This window comes from Plutella xylostella, chromosome 17 (assembly GCF_932276165.1).
Source record: "Plutella xylostella chromosome 17, ilPluXylo3.1, whole genome shotgun sequence".
Lineage (NCBI taxonomy): Eukaryota > Metazoa > Arthropoda > Insecta > Lepidoptera > Plutellidae > Plutella > Plutella xylostella.
This window is the reverse complement of record NC_063997.1, coordinates 1446654-1460050: the sequence shown is the minus strand read 5'-3', so window position 1 is coordinate 1460050 and position 13397 is coordinate 1446654. Positions and strand designations below refer to the sequence as shown.

At 39.8% G+C, this 13397-nt stretch overlaps 1 protein-coding gene across 2 annotated transcripts in view; it reads left to right on the top strand.

Annotated features, from left to right (window-relative positions):
* Positions 1-13397, top strand: part of LOC105386352 (pyridoxal-dependent decarboxylase domain-containing protein 1) — a 39163-nt gene that overhangs the window by 9416 nt on the left and 16350 nt on the right. For both annotated transcript variants that reach the window (XM_048627073.1, XM_048627072.1), the window contains exons 3-15: positions 78-184; positions 1250-1381; positions 1781-1995; positions 2379-2450; positions 2572-2631; positions 6670-6809; positions 7028-7079; positions 7293-7337; positions 7715-7843; positions 10787-10938; positions 11855-11922; positions 12285-12435; positions 12942-13063. In XM_048627073.1, the coding sequence (XP_048483030.1) occupies positions 78-184; positions 1250-1381; positions 1781-1995; positions 2379-2450; positions 2572-2631; positions 6670-6809; positions 7028-7079; positions 7293-7337; positions 7715-7843; positions 10787-10938; positions 11855-11922; positions 12285-12435; positions 12942-13063 (1445 nt within the window). The remainder of the gene's footprint in view (positions 1-77; positions 185-1249; positions 1382-1780; positions 1996-2378; positions 2451-2571; positions 2632-6669; positions 6810-7027; positions 7080-7292; positions 7338-7714; positions 7844-10786; positions 10939-11854; positions 11923-12284; positions 12436-12941; positions 13064-13397) is intronic.

The following is a 13397-nucleotide window of genomic DNA, read 5'->3' as shown; positions in this document are numbered from 1 at the left end:
CGAGTACCATGCATACTATATGACTTTTTATAACTTCATAGAAGAAAAGAGTAAACTAGCAATGTATTTTGTTTTAGACTGGCTGACTACCATGCATACTATCATGCAGAGCAGATGGAGGGTCTCGTCAGAGTCACAAGGATGTTGCTGCATCACCGCTACCCCAGATACCTTGAGGATGGTGGTAAGTTATAGAGGATAGTTTTTCTGCACAAGGATTGCTTTTTAAGGGTTTCTTGTGGAAATAAAATGTCTCAAGTACTTATGGATAACATGGAAAAAATGCATTAACCATTGTAAAGCTGAATGCAAGAAAATAATGGTGAAGCAATTTTTAAAATCTGTCCAGTATAGTTTCTAAGCCAATACAAAGAAACACACATATCTTTCCTCTTTATAATATTAATGTAGATTTTTGTCATCATTTATGAGCAGGAGTAATGCTCATGACTTCAAGAATAATGGTTGATTTATAGTAATTCCAGTAAAGAATTATGTAGAACAGTAAGCAAGCTATACAAATACAATTTAAACTAGGCAATTTTAAAACTACAGTATCCTGATATTGCTTTCCTTGAAATTAATAATACCCATAATGTTTAGTCCAATGAGCATAATCTATTAGTGAAACCTAATAAAACGTTATCAACACTATAAACATAAGTTTATCACCGTACAGCTCTAGCTACTGATTGTATTTCCGTTTACTGCATGAATATGAAATCCAGCGAAAGCCAAGATAAGTAGCCCCTGTATTCATAGAACATTATAAAGGGATTGTAAGAAACAAACGAATTTAGAATCTAGACATGGTTTTTCGGGTACTTACTAGTACATGAAGTTACTAAATCAAGTACAAATACAAGCTAATATAGTATAGGACAAATTACCAGCCGATTGGTTTACAAACCAAATATTGACTGGCTGAGACTGATTATTGAGCCATTATTAATTTTAAAACAACTTATACTTATTACATTACAAGAAAGTTCAAGAGCACCTGATTTTCGACACATTTGATTCTAATTATCGTCAGTTTCCAATGGTCCTACGGAACGTGCGGACCTTTTACAGTCAGTGGCTGAAACATTGCCACCATACATTTTTATGCCATAAAGTTAAGGTGGAAATACATTTAAATTTATTTACTTTTTGCCTTGTAGAACTTAGAGTAGAACAACTTACCTACTAGAGCTAGAGATTGTCTATCTCTCTCACTCACACCAACATTATTCACTTTCCATTCCAGCTCTAGCGCTGACCAGCCGGATGCCATGCATCTACAGCTCGGTGAGCAGCCCGCTGGGAGTCGTGCAGCATCTGTGCAGACAGCTCGGCCTGCCGTTAGCTTGTGTTAGGCCTGTGCCGGTGCACCCTGAAGGTAAGGATTTACGGCTCCTTGTCCAGTGTCATGTCAATGTTAAACTGGTGCTGGTGGATGCTCCACGGCTGCATCAACAGTTTAATATTGTTTGTCATCAATTCATCACCTTCAGCCGATAATCAGCTACAGTTTACTATGAATGAATATTGTAGGATAATAATATTTGAGGCAGTTGAAAAGAAGAGGAATCCTAGCATCCCAGCTTCCGCTAGATAGGCAGCCTAAGTTTGCTAAATAATGTCTGAGAGACCCCTAATTCGAGGGTGACCCTAAGTTGATCTTACAAGGATTTCTGTAATTATAATAAATCTACGTCACGTTCTTCACACACCGACTTAAAGTTACAATACCTATGATTATTTTAAGTTAATGAAAATTTCTCTTAACCACCCCCAGGCCGAGGCATGGACACCGAAGCCCTCGACCGGCTAGCGGAAGAAGACGCCGCCTCCGGGCGCTCCCCGCTCCTAGTCCTGGGCGAGGCGGGCGCGCCGCCGCTGGGCTGCGGGTCGCGACTGCGGCGCCTGCACGCTGCGTGCCGCGCGCGGGGGCTGCACCTGCATCTCAGTGGACACGCGCTGGCGCTGCCCGGCGCGCTGCAGCCGAGACAGGTGAGGGGTGGCACACTATTATAGTAGTTTAGGATTTTCTATATAAAAAGAATCGGTTCATAGTATGTCTGCTCACACCTCGCCTGTCTCCCAGAGAGTCAGAGACTATATATTATATTATCTAATATTATGTATGAATCTCCATGATTAGTCCATTTAATTGCTACATTTTTTTAATGTTAATCTACCACATTAACACCTTCATCAGTACCACCGAAAATTAGCAATCAACAATCCTTGAGCAGCATTGTTTATCTGTCTTCTTGACTACTCTATGAGGTATTCAGATACTCTATTAGATGCAAAGGGGCAAAAAAATAAAATAACCTTAGTACTTATGCTCATCCTCATCTTATTAAGATTGTATTTTTTTGTTATTTCAGAGCTTCAGCATAGCAGACTCCGTGACGATAACGCCGGGACCGTGGTTTGGAATACCGGGGCTCCCCACTGTTGTATCCTTTAAAAAACATAAACAATCGCACATAAACAAAATAAATATGAAATGCGCATTTTCATGTGACCAAATGATTTCAAATTAATGTTGTAAAATAATTTCCTCAACTAGGAACTCAGACATTCTACAAAATACCTGAACCAGTTACAGCTAACGACCACTCCAAATCTGTAAATGCTGTAAGTACTTCATATCTATTATTCATACATGAACACAAATAGAAATAAACAACAAAAACAGTTAAGAAATGATCCGGATAATGATGTCTTAAAAATTACTTACAGACGCTATCGTAACTACTGCAATAATCTTATTGAAGAAAAGTGAGCTTATGGTGTTCAAGTCAGGCACGAAAACATACACAAATGTGCCTGTTGAGCTTTATGGCACTGCACTTAAAAAAGTCACAAAATTTAAGTACCTGGGCCACTGGGTCTCTGAGGACATGAAGGATCACCATGATATCGAGAGGGAGCGCAGGGCGCTGGCTGTTCGCTGTAACATGTTGGCCCGCAGGTTCGCTCGTTGTAGTGCAGAAGCGAAACGAACGTTATTTAGAGCTTACTGCCAGTCGTTCTACGCATGCAGCCTGTGGGTCAACTACACGCAGGGAGTATACAGCGCTCTGCGCGTACAGTACAACAATGCGTTCAGGGTGGTGATGCGGCTGCCACGGCACTGCAGTGCTTCAGGTATGTTCGCGGATGCAATGGTCGATGGCTTCCATGCCATTATTAGGAAACGCTGTGCCTCGTTGCTAGGTCGCATCCGTGGCAGTGGCAACTCCATCCTGCGCACATTGGCCGACCGGTGGGACTCGCCACTGCTGGGGCGCTGGGTCCGTCTGCACGCCAGTAAGGCTAGCACCTATAAGTAGTCGCGAGTGGCGCACCAGCGGTGGAGAGTTAATCCACGAATTTTTATTATTATTATTATATATTTTTTACTTACCTACAATTTATGCTGTGTTTGTCTCTGTATATAATTTACTGTGTTTGTTTAAATTTGTTTTTATTTTTATGTTGTGTGATTATGAGCTATGCTCGAAATAAATGAATTTGAATTTGAATTAAAAAAATCAAAAGATCATATGAAAGACGACTTTTAGAAATTTCAGCTAAAAACTCAAAAAGTCTTTGGAAGACTATAAATAGTATTACTTACTCTAAACTACCCAAAACCGACAACACACAATTACTTAACTTAAAACAATCAACTTCACAGTCTTTAAATTTTGTCAATAAATATTTTTCTAACATTGGAAGTGACTTAGCCAACCAAATAACAACACCACCTAACACATTAAGTGCTGATTATTTAAATTTAAAAAATAGACTACCGGACTCTTTTGCTCTATTAGATACGGATTTTGAAGAAACAGAGATAACGATAATGAATTTAAAGAGTACAAGTGCTTCAGGTTATGATGCTATTCCCACTAGTTTTATAAAACTTGCTAAAAATGAATTAGTTCCTGTGCTGACTCATTTTATAAATCTTTGTTTTAATCAAGGTGTATTTCCCATTGCTTTGAAAAAGGCTATTGTGACACCAGTTTACAAGGGAGGGGACAGAGACGATGTTGGCAACTTTAGACCAATATCTGTACTTACAGTTTTTGCTAAAATATTAGAAAAAATTATCAATAAAAGACTGATCAACTACCTTAATAAATTCAACATCATATCTGATCATCAATTTGGATTTAGACAAAACAAATCAACGGAAGACGCTGTTCTAGCTCTAAGTACATTAATTGTTGAACAACTTGACAAAGGAAATAAATGTCTCACAGCTTTCCTAGATTTAAAAAACCGGCCAAGTGCGAGTCGGGCTCGCGCACAAAGGGTTCCGTAGCAGCAAAATTACAGTAAAATCAACCTATCTCAAAAACTATAAGAGATACTTTGATCAAACCAAAAATCGTTGAAAGAGTTAATTAGCATGCATCACCTCTATTTTTTTTAGAATTTTATACCCCGTAGTTATAAAAATAGAGGGGGGGGGACATACTTTTTACGACTTTGAGAGCTGATATCTCAAAAACCGTTCACTTTAAGAAAAATGTTTTTTAGAAAACTTTATATCATTTTAAAAGACCTTTCCATTGATACCCCACACGGGTATGTACATCGAAAAAAAAAATTTCATCCCTCAGTTACATGTATGGGGGGCCCCACCCCCAATTCTTTTTTTTACTATTTAGTGTCATATTTTTGTAGCGGTTCATACAACACATATTCCCATCAAATTTCATCACTGTAGTACTTATAGTTTCCGAGTAAATCGGCTGTGACAGATGGACAGACGGACATGACGAAACTATAAGGGTTCCGTTTTTGCCATTTTGGCTACGGAACCCTAAAAAGGCGTTTGACACTGTGTCTGTCCCGATTCTTGTAAAAAAACTGGAACACATAGGTATAAGAGGTATACCTCTAGCTCTTTTTAAAGATTATTTAACTGATAGGCAACAGTGTGTCAAAGTAGATAATAAGGTGAGTCAGTATTGTAACATATCTTTTGGAGTGCCCCAAGGAAGCGTACTTGGGCCTACACTGTTTCTCATCTATATTAACGATTTACTAATGTCTAAACATAAAAATGCAAGCTTCTTCTCATATGCTGATGATACCGCTATAGTTTTTACGGGTAAGACTTGGAAATCTATAGTTAGCGACACTCAAGCAGGACTCTCGCAAGTTGATCTTTGGTTAAGCCACAATCTACTGACCCTAAACACGCAAAAGACGAAGTATTTATGCCATACTATAAATAAATCCACTCAACCTCCTCCAGACCTAAAAATATACATACATAAATATAGCTGTCAATCCCTGAAAGATACTTGCTCTTGTCCCACAATTGAAAAAGCTTTCTCTATAAAATATCTCGGTATACACTTAGATCAGCACCTAACGTGGTATGTACATCTTGAGGCAATAGGTAATAGAGTAAGGAAACTTATCTGGATCTTTAAAAACCTACGGCACGTGGCATCCAAGCTCCTGCTAAATTCAATTTACTTGGCTCTTGCGCAGTCAATCATAATTTATTGTATTACGGTATGGGGCAGTGCCGCAAAAACCAAGTTTTTGGATGTAGAAAGATCACAGAGGGCTCTTCTTAAAGTTGCGTATTTTAAACCTAGATTGTACTCCACTGAGCAATTGATGACTTGTTGTCGATTAGAAAACTATATGTACTTCATGCAACACTCAGAAAACATAGATCCATTATTCCTGATCCCGCCCATCTTTTGAAACGAAGAAAAAATGCAGTTGTAATGTTGACCAGTTTTTCGACCAGTTTTGCTGGGCGTCAATATAAAAGACAAACAGAACATCTGTATAAAATAATAAATGAAAAGCTTAATATCTACATGCTAAATAAACATGAAGTTAAACATAAAATAACTGAATGGTTGAAGTCATTAAATTATGCTGAAACTGAAAATCTTTTAATGTACCCTGAATAAAGCTACACGTACCGCACTTATACACACACACACACACACACACACACACATACACACACACACACACACACACACACACACACACACACACACACACACACACACACACACACACACACACACACATACATACACACTCTCACTTAACACAAATTCTTGTAGTTTGCTTATAAATATAACTTTTCCTCTTTATTCTATCTAAAAGAGTTATATCTAATTGCCATTTAATGTACCTACTAAATACCTAGTATTTAAGTATTTATTTTTGCATGTAAACCTGCCTAATATTTACGATAACATATGCCTATGGTACGAAAATCTTTTTGTTACGGAAGAGCGTGGCCCCCTAACACAGGTGTTTTTACACTTAATAGAGGGTCGCAACCATAAAATGTTTTTTGTACCGTTTTTGTTAAAGAAATAAAATATTTTTCATTTTCATTTCATACATTCCTTCAGCACAGCTTTGCTAAATTTATGTTCTTTATTGACAAATCATTCATCAGGTGAGGTAGTAACAACTTCTTCGATAGTTCCGCTGGCTCAGGTACTCTTTACAATAAGTCGCCACTAGTATCTATCCTACGCGGTCGTTTGTCAGTCGCAACAAACCGCCTATTTATTTATTCAAACATGACGGTTTGTTCGTTTGACTATGACCGTTCTTCTTGATCAACCAATTCTCATATTCACCAAGTTATCCCAACATGTCCAAAACATATTACCACATTATTTCCAGGCGGGCAGCCGCGAGGTGGCGCTAGCAGCACTAGCGGGGCTAACGGGCGGAGGCGCGCGGCTGCCGGCGCTGCCGCTGTGGGCCGCCGTGCGCGCCGCCGGCGCCGCGCCGCTCGCAGCACACCTGGCCACTGCCTTCAGGTAATCTATCTAAACTTTATAACCATCACATCCCCACTGCTGGGTCACGACACGGGTCTCCTTCCAATGAAGAAATGGTTTTAGGCTGGAAGCCGTTCCACGTTACGTTTTGTTATTATTTTATTATTGGCCATTATTCATTTAGTGGTTTTTTTTTTGTGGCCTATGGCCATGGCCCCTAATTTTGTATGATTTTAAATTATATCTTTATTCTGCAGGTCGGCGAGAACAGCGTATACAATTATGAAAAATGCTGGGTTAAAAATTTTGGTAAGTTATTTTAATATTTAATTTTCATATTTACTTAAGTATACCTTATTTTATTATTTAGGTACGCGTTGTTCAACATATTATTCGCTATATTTCTACATTTCACCAGTGTTGTTAAGCTTTTTGGCCAGCCTGTTTCCATTTTCCACCCTTCAGCCACATAATAATGATGTCTCAAGAAGTATATTTTAATACACATTTTCAAACTTTCAGAGCTCACCGCCAGGCGGCGACGAACTACCAAATGTAGATATAATAGTAAGTATAGTTCTAGCCAAACCACCATCTCATTGAACATAATTATGATACAAAGGACTAAACGATGTCGTAATAATTACTATTTCTTTGTTGAAAATTTGACAGTATGTGTGTTACTGTAAATCTTATGTCCCACTGGCACAATTTATCGTTTTGATGTCGAAGCAGCGAAAATCTAGGGCTACGATCGACATTTGTGTCATATCAATGGTCACCGCAGAAATAACCGTATCCAATAGACCGTAAGCTCGCGAACGAATTCGCGCCAGGCGTTCGCGAGGTCGCGTTCTACTGGTTGTCAGAAGAAATAAGAGGCGATCCCTTTACGTTACGGGTGTATATGCTGTGACCTTAAACCTTCCCTTTACAACCCCCAGGACGCAGTATCAGCGGCATCAGCGTGCGTGTCGTTCCAATTCGCATGCGCAGGCACTGACAAGCCGCCGCCCTACTACCACAAGCTCAACTCGTGGCTCGGACAGGTGCTACAGAGGGAGGCTGACATGGTACGTTATATTAAAATGTACCTACCTGATTGGCATGCCCTGTGATGTTACCAGTGTTATGGCACGTAACTTGTCGCTTATTCCAACATTCAATGCAATTGTATCAAGCAGCGAGCGTTCATTCGCGTGGCGACGCGTGACGCACCAAAATGACATGACACGTAATCTTGCCTATATTCCATTCCACGGGGAGAGACATCTAATACAAACAAAAACTACCGTTATGTTGAATGTAATAACGGTTCTGTGAGATGTGTTTCTCTATTTCGGATATCAATTCATTCAAGAGTTATCTGCTACTGCTAGTTGTAACCGGTATGCTATGATTCGTCCCACTAATACCATATTATGTACGTTACGTTTTATCGCTAAGCACGGCGGTAGCGGCTAACTCTGCCGTTTGATTAGGCCCTTATAAAGGAAGGTCTTGGAACAAAATGTTCGCTGATCACGCGATTAATAACTGTGCCGTATTCTATAAATAAATAATCTATGTATAAAGGTTACAGGATAGCATAGATTAACCTTTCCTATGCCGAGCAGCCGCGCACACATGTAACCGCCGTCTGCCGGCGCTTTTTGACAGTAGAGCGCGCCCGCGCGGGAATCACATTTATATGAATATTTGGGTATTATTGTTTGGTACTCAATAATGTATCGATTGTAATTTATTGTCAGATAGCTAATGAACGTGTTACAATGAATTTTATTAGTTATAATAGTTTTATTTGCTTTTTATAGGTCATTGATTACAGATTTTTACTTGAAACTGCACCCATCACAGAAAAATACCTCTATTTCAATATAGTTTTAGTTTCAATCCAGGTTTTTTATACTTATTACTTGAAGAGATTATATAGCTATCAACTGATATCAATAAAGTATAAACTCTAGAAGAAATAGATTCATAATTTATATTTTGAAAACTGACTATAATTTGCTTTATTTCAAAAGACTCCATTTTCTGTACATGTGCATGTGTGCGTGACAAGAGCTTGCTCCAGTGCGCCGTGAGACAGATCTGTCCCAAATCAAGGGTGTTCACTTTTGATGAAATAAAACATGAATGATAATATTTTTATAATGTTTCGTATTTTAGCATTCTAAATTATAAAAACTTAAACGTAAGTTACTTACTGAATCATATTTACTTATTTGTTAACCTACTTTCAACAAATATGATACTATAAATATATACATATATAAATACATATATGTATTTATATAAATAGGACAGGTGATCACCCTCTCAGACTCATCTACACATCGATATCATTCTAAAGAGCCTAAACTTCACGTTCACTAGAGCGATGATCCTAAAAAATAAAACACGCTGTATAACAATCCAACGCACTTCGTGTACATACACGAGCGGCCGCCATTTTGTTTGCGTATGTGTGTGTGTGAATTTTGGATGCACCTTGATAAATATTGATTTTCTCTAATATTTTGGCTATTTATTGAATAAACCGATATAAATACGTATTATCAATAAAATGGACAACATTTCAAAAAACTAAAGCTGCTATAAATCGAAAACCATTTCGAGATTTAGCTCTAAAGGCCTCAAAAAAAATGTTTTTGTATTTTTTGGATGTATCATTTTCGAGAAAATCATAAAATAGTAAAAAAGTGCTGATGACGTCATGCATCAGGTGCGATGCATTTTGATGATCAAAGCCTATAGATTTAAAAACAAAGTAACTGTCACTTTCATTTTTGATTGACGTTGACGTTTTATCGTGACGTTGTTGTTTATTTGGGTCATTTTCATTAATTCTGTTCTGACACTTTCTGACTATTTTTTTTATTTATTATTAGGAGATGACCTCTATATAATATGTCCCAGAGCATGCCACCGCCTACACAGCTGAAAAAATGCTTCTGCTTATTTTTTTACATGATAAGTACCTACTTTCCATCATCAGAAATATCAAGGTCATTTGAAAATGACCCGTTTGTTGGTTGGCATGTAAACAAAGTTTAAATGTCACTTGTCAGTGCCATTTATGTTTTTTTTCGAGACTCAGGCAATAGACAAAAAAAAAATTGAGCCTAATATGTGACGTCAGTTCCGGTTTTAAAATAATTAATTTTAAAGTTAAAAATAACATGCAAAAATTTATGTATATACAAAATAAAAAAATACGGGTCCACTAATTTTCTATAAACTTTCCGAATAACTAATAAAAATATAGGGTAAAGAAAATGAAATGTTGTCCATTATCTGTATAAATGAAATAAATTATTTATTGTTGTTTTTACATAACAGTCTAGAAATCAGTTTACAAAGTTACGCACCCTTCAGGCAATAATCCGGTACAATTTTAGATCGATAAAAACTCGATTTTTTGTATTTTTTTATACTATTGATATATCACTATACCTTCAAAATTGAATAAATAACAAGAAAACATAGTATTTACCTACCTTTTCACGTTTTTTCCATACTAAATCACTATTTTATTACCAACAGTCACGAGTACAAGGACTGTTCAAGGTACCGAAATTTGAATTTCGCGCTACTAGTAAACAAGTGAAGTTTTTGACTCAATAAATGTTGTCGATGGTTGTTTCATTCATATAGAATAAATTACAGGTGATTTCATACTCTATTTCATGGTAATTAATAACTAAAATCACAAAAATCGCGATGAATTGCTCTTGGGACAGATCTGTCACTAGGCAGACAAGGGGGGTTGGGACAGATCTGGCACACGGCATTCTAGAGGTTAACAAAAAAATTCTATAAATAAATAATCCATCTCGCTCTAACCCACAGATAAGCATAGAAGTCTGCGAGACAGAATCCCACGGCATGGTGCTACGGTACTGTCCTCTCTAGGGCTCGCTCTTAAATAGAAATAATACATCCGCTATCTCCGTCTAACTCGCATATAAGCAGCTAATAACATTTACAATCCATCTCCCTCTAACCCACAGATAAGCATAGAAGTCTGCGAGACAGAGTCCCACGGGATAGTGCTCCGGTACTGTCCGCTAGAGGGCTCCATACTAGACGAGGCGCGCGCCCCCGAGCTCCAGGCGGCAGTGGAGGCGCAGATGCACGTGCTCACCGCCACTGTGGAGCTTAGGTATGTGGGGATAAGGTCCAATTTCGTTTGTTCGGAGCCGGAGCTGCGGGCGGCCGTGGAGGCGCAGTGCACGTGCTCACCGCCACTGTGGAGCTTAGGTATTTGGGGATAAGGTCCAATTTCGTTTGTTCGGAGCCGGAGCTGCGGGCGGCCGTGGAGGCGCAGTGCACGTGCTCACCGCCACTGTGGAGCTTAGGTATGTGGGGATAAGGTCCAATTTCGTTTGTTCGGAGCCGGAGCTGCGGGCGGCCGTGGAGGCGCAGTGCACGTGCTCACCGCCACTGTGGAGCTTAGGTATGTGGCTGTAAGAGCGAATTTCGTTTGTTAGTCCTAGGTGATATATGCGACTGTGGAGCTTGTGGGTGTGAGGAGGAATACGAAGTAGCTATGGGTAAAGGCTTTATCAAACAGAAAGCATTAGTAGCGCGCGTTAGAGCGATACTACTATGGTAAAATACGTTGCGTTGCGTACTGCTAGCGCTGGCATTCTTATGACGGTATTTTACCATAGTAGTACAACACATCTTAGCGTCAAAGCGTGGCGTCAAGTTAGCGCTCTGACGGGCGCTGGTACGCTTTCAGTTAGACAAAGCCTCAGGCGACCGCCCGGATTGCATAGGCGCTTAGCGTTTATCATTGCGGACGGTCCTAAAGATTTTAGAACGTTTGTTTTACTAAGATAATCGCTAGGTGACTTGAAGATTTTAGAATGTTTGTTATACTAAGCTACTTGTTAGGCTCTTGGCGCTAAGCAAGCCGCCTGCCTGTGCAGCCTTAGCCTAAAGCAAGTCTTCTTAACTGAACTTGGTATAAAATGATCGTTAAACCATAAAGACGTGAGTGTTATGTTTTAGTAGCATAAGCATTCATGTGTATCAATCTAGTAAATGAAGCTAACTGAGTTATTTTTTTTCAGGGAACCTTTTCAACAAAAAGTCACAGAGTCACCATTGCTGAGGCTAGTGCACGTGCCCGGCTGGGCGGGTAAGTTTTCCATCTTGTTTTATATACATCCTAGTGATCGGGCATATAAGTAGTAACCGGTACAGTTTCGATATACTAGGTTCTTGTTGCATGCTATGTGGCGCTTCCAGCCAAAACTATCACGAAGTCATGAATAGACAAAAGAGAAAGTTTGAGTGTATGTGTATGTTTGTTACTAATTATTCACGTCAAAACGGCCGAACCGATTTTAACGTAATTTGGTATGGAGTTAGCTGACACCCTGGATTAACACATAGGCTACTTTTTATCGCGGTTATCCCACGGAAATACGTTTTAAGTCGAAGCGGGAACATCTAGTTCTTCCATAAACGATTACTCTAATAACATAATTCCATCGACAGGTCTCGGTGGCGTCCGTTACGTCCCGTCCGGCTGGGATGATGCTGAGACTGAAAACCTGAATGAGTTGAACAAGAAGTTGGTAGACACGTTGCGAGCCACCGACGGGGCTTTCTCTTGCGGTGATGGCGATGACGGAATGGCTTGTGTGAGGTAAGACTAGGAAAAATACTAGGGAAGTAAAATTAAATAGAATAACAAAGACATTTTGATTGCTTTTTCACGGGTGTTGCATTCATCACCTAACCTAATTGGTATTGAGCCTTTCTAAATACTAAGCAATGATGTCAAAGAAACGATGCGCCCGTCAGATATTTTGTATAAAGAAAATGTCACCCGTGCATTTTCTTGACCGGTTGGCCATGTCCTTACGCTAGTAACATAATATAAAAAAAAATATAGTACTGTATATATATATTATAGTACTGTACTTGTATTCTATGGTAACATGAGTCAATGATACTAAGGCTGAACTAGGGTTTGTCATCGTTGTAAAATGATTGGCCAGTCAGTTACAGGTGAATGTCAGTGACTCAAGTAGCTCCTTTCGTGCACCCCATTGTAAACAATCATCAACCATCCATTTATTAATATACATATCTGACACACCTGTGTGCATTTACCTTCACACCTTCTAACCTCAACCTCCATGGTCCCAGGTTCGGCATGGTGACGGCGGACACGGACGTGGAGGAGCTGCTACAGCTGGTGCTGGCGGCGGGGCGCGAGGTCGAGGACACCTCGCGCGCGCTCAGCACCATGAGCGAGGTGCTCAAGAAGGGTACTGTATCATCATCATCATCATCACCAGCAGCTGTGCTGGCGGCGGGGCGCGAGGTCGAGGACACCTCGCGCGCGCTCAGCACCATGAGCGAGGTGCTCAAGAAGGGTACTGTATCATCATCATCATCATCACCAGCAGCTGGTGCTGGCGCGAGGTCGAGGACACCTCGCGCGCGCTCAGCACCATGAGCGAGGTGCTCAAGAAGGGTACTGTATCATCATCATCATCACCAGCAGCTGGTGCTGGCGGCGGGGCGCGAGGTCGAGGACACCTCGCGCGCGCTCAGCACCATGAGCGAGGTGCTCAAGAAGGGTACTGTATCATCATCATC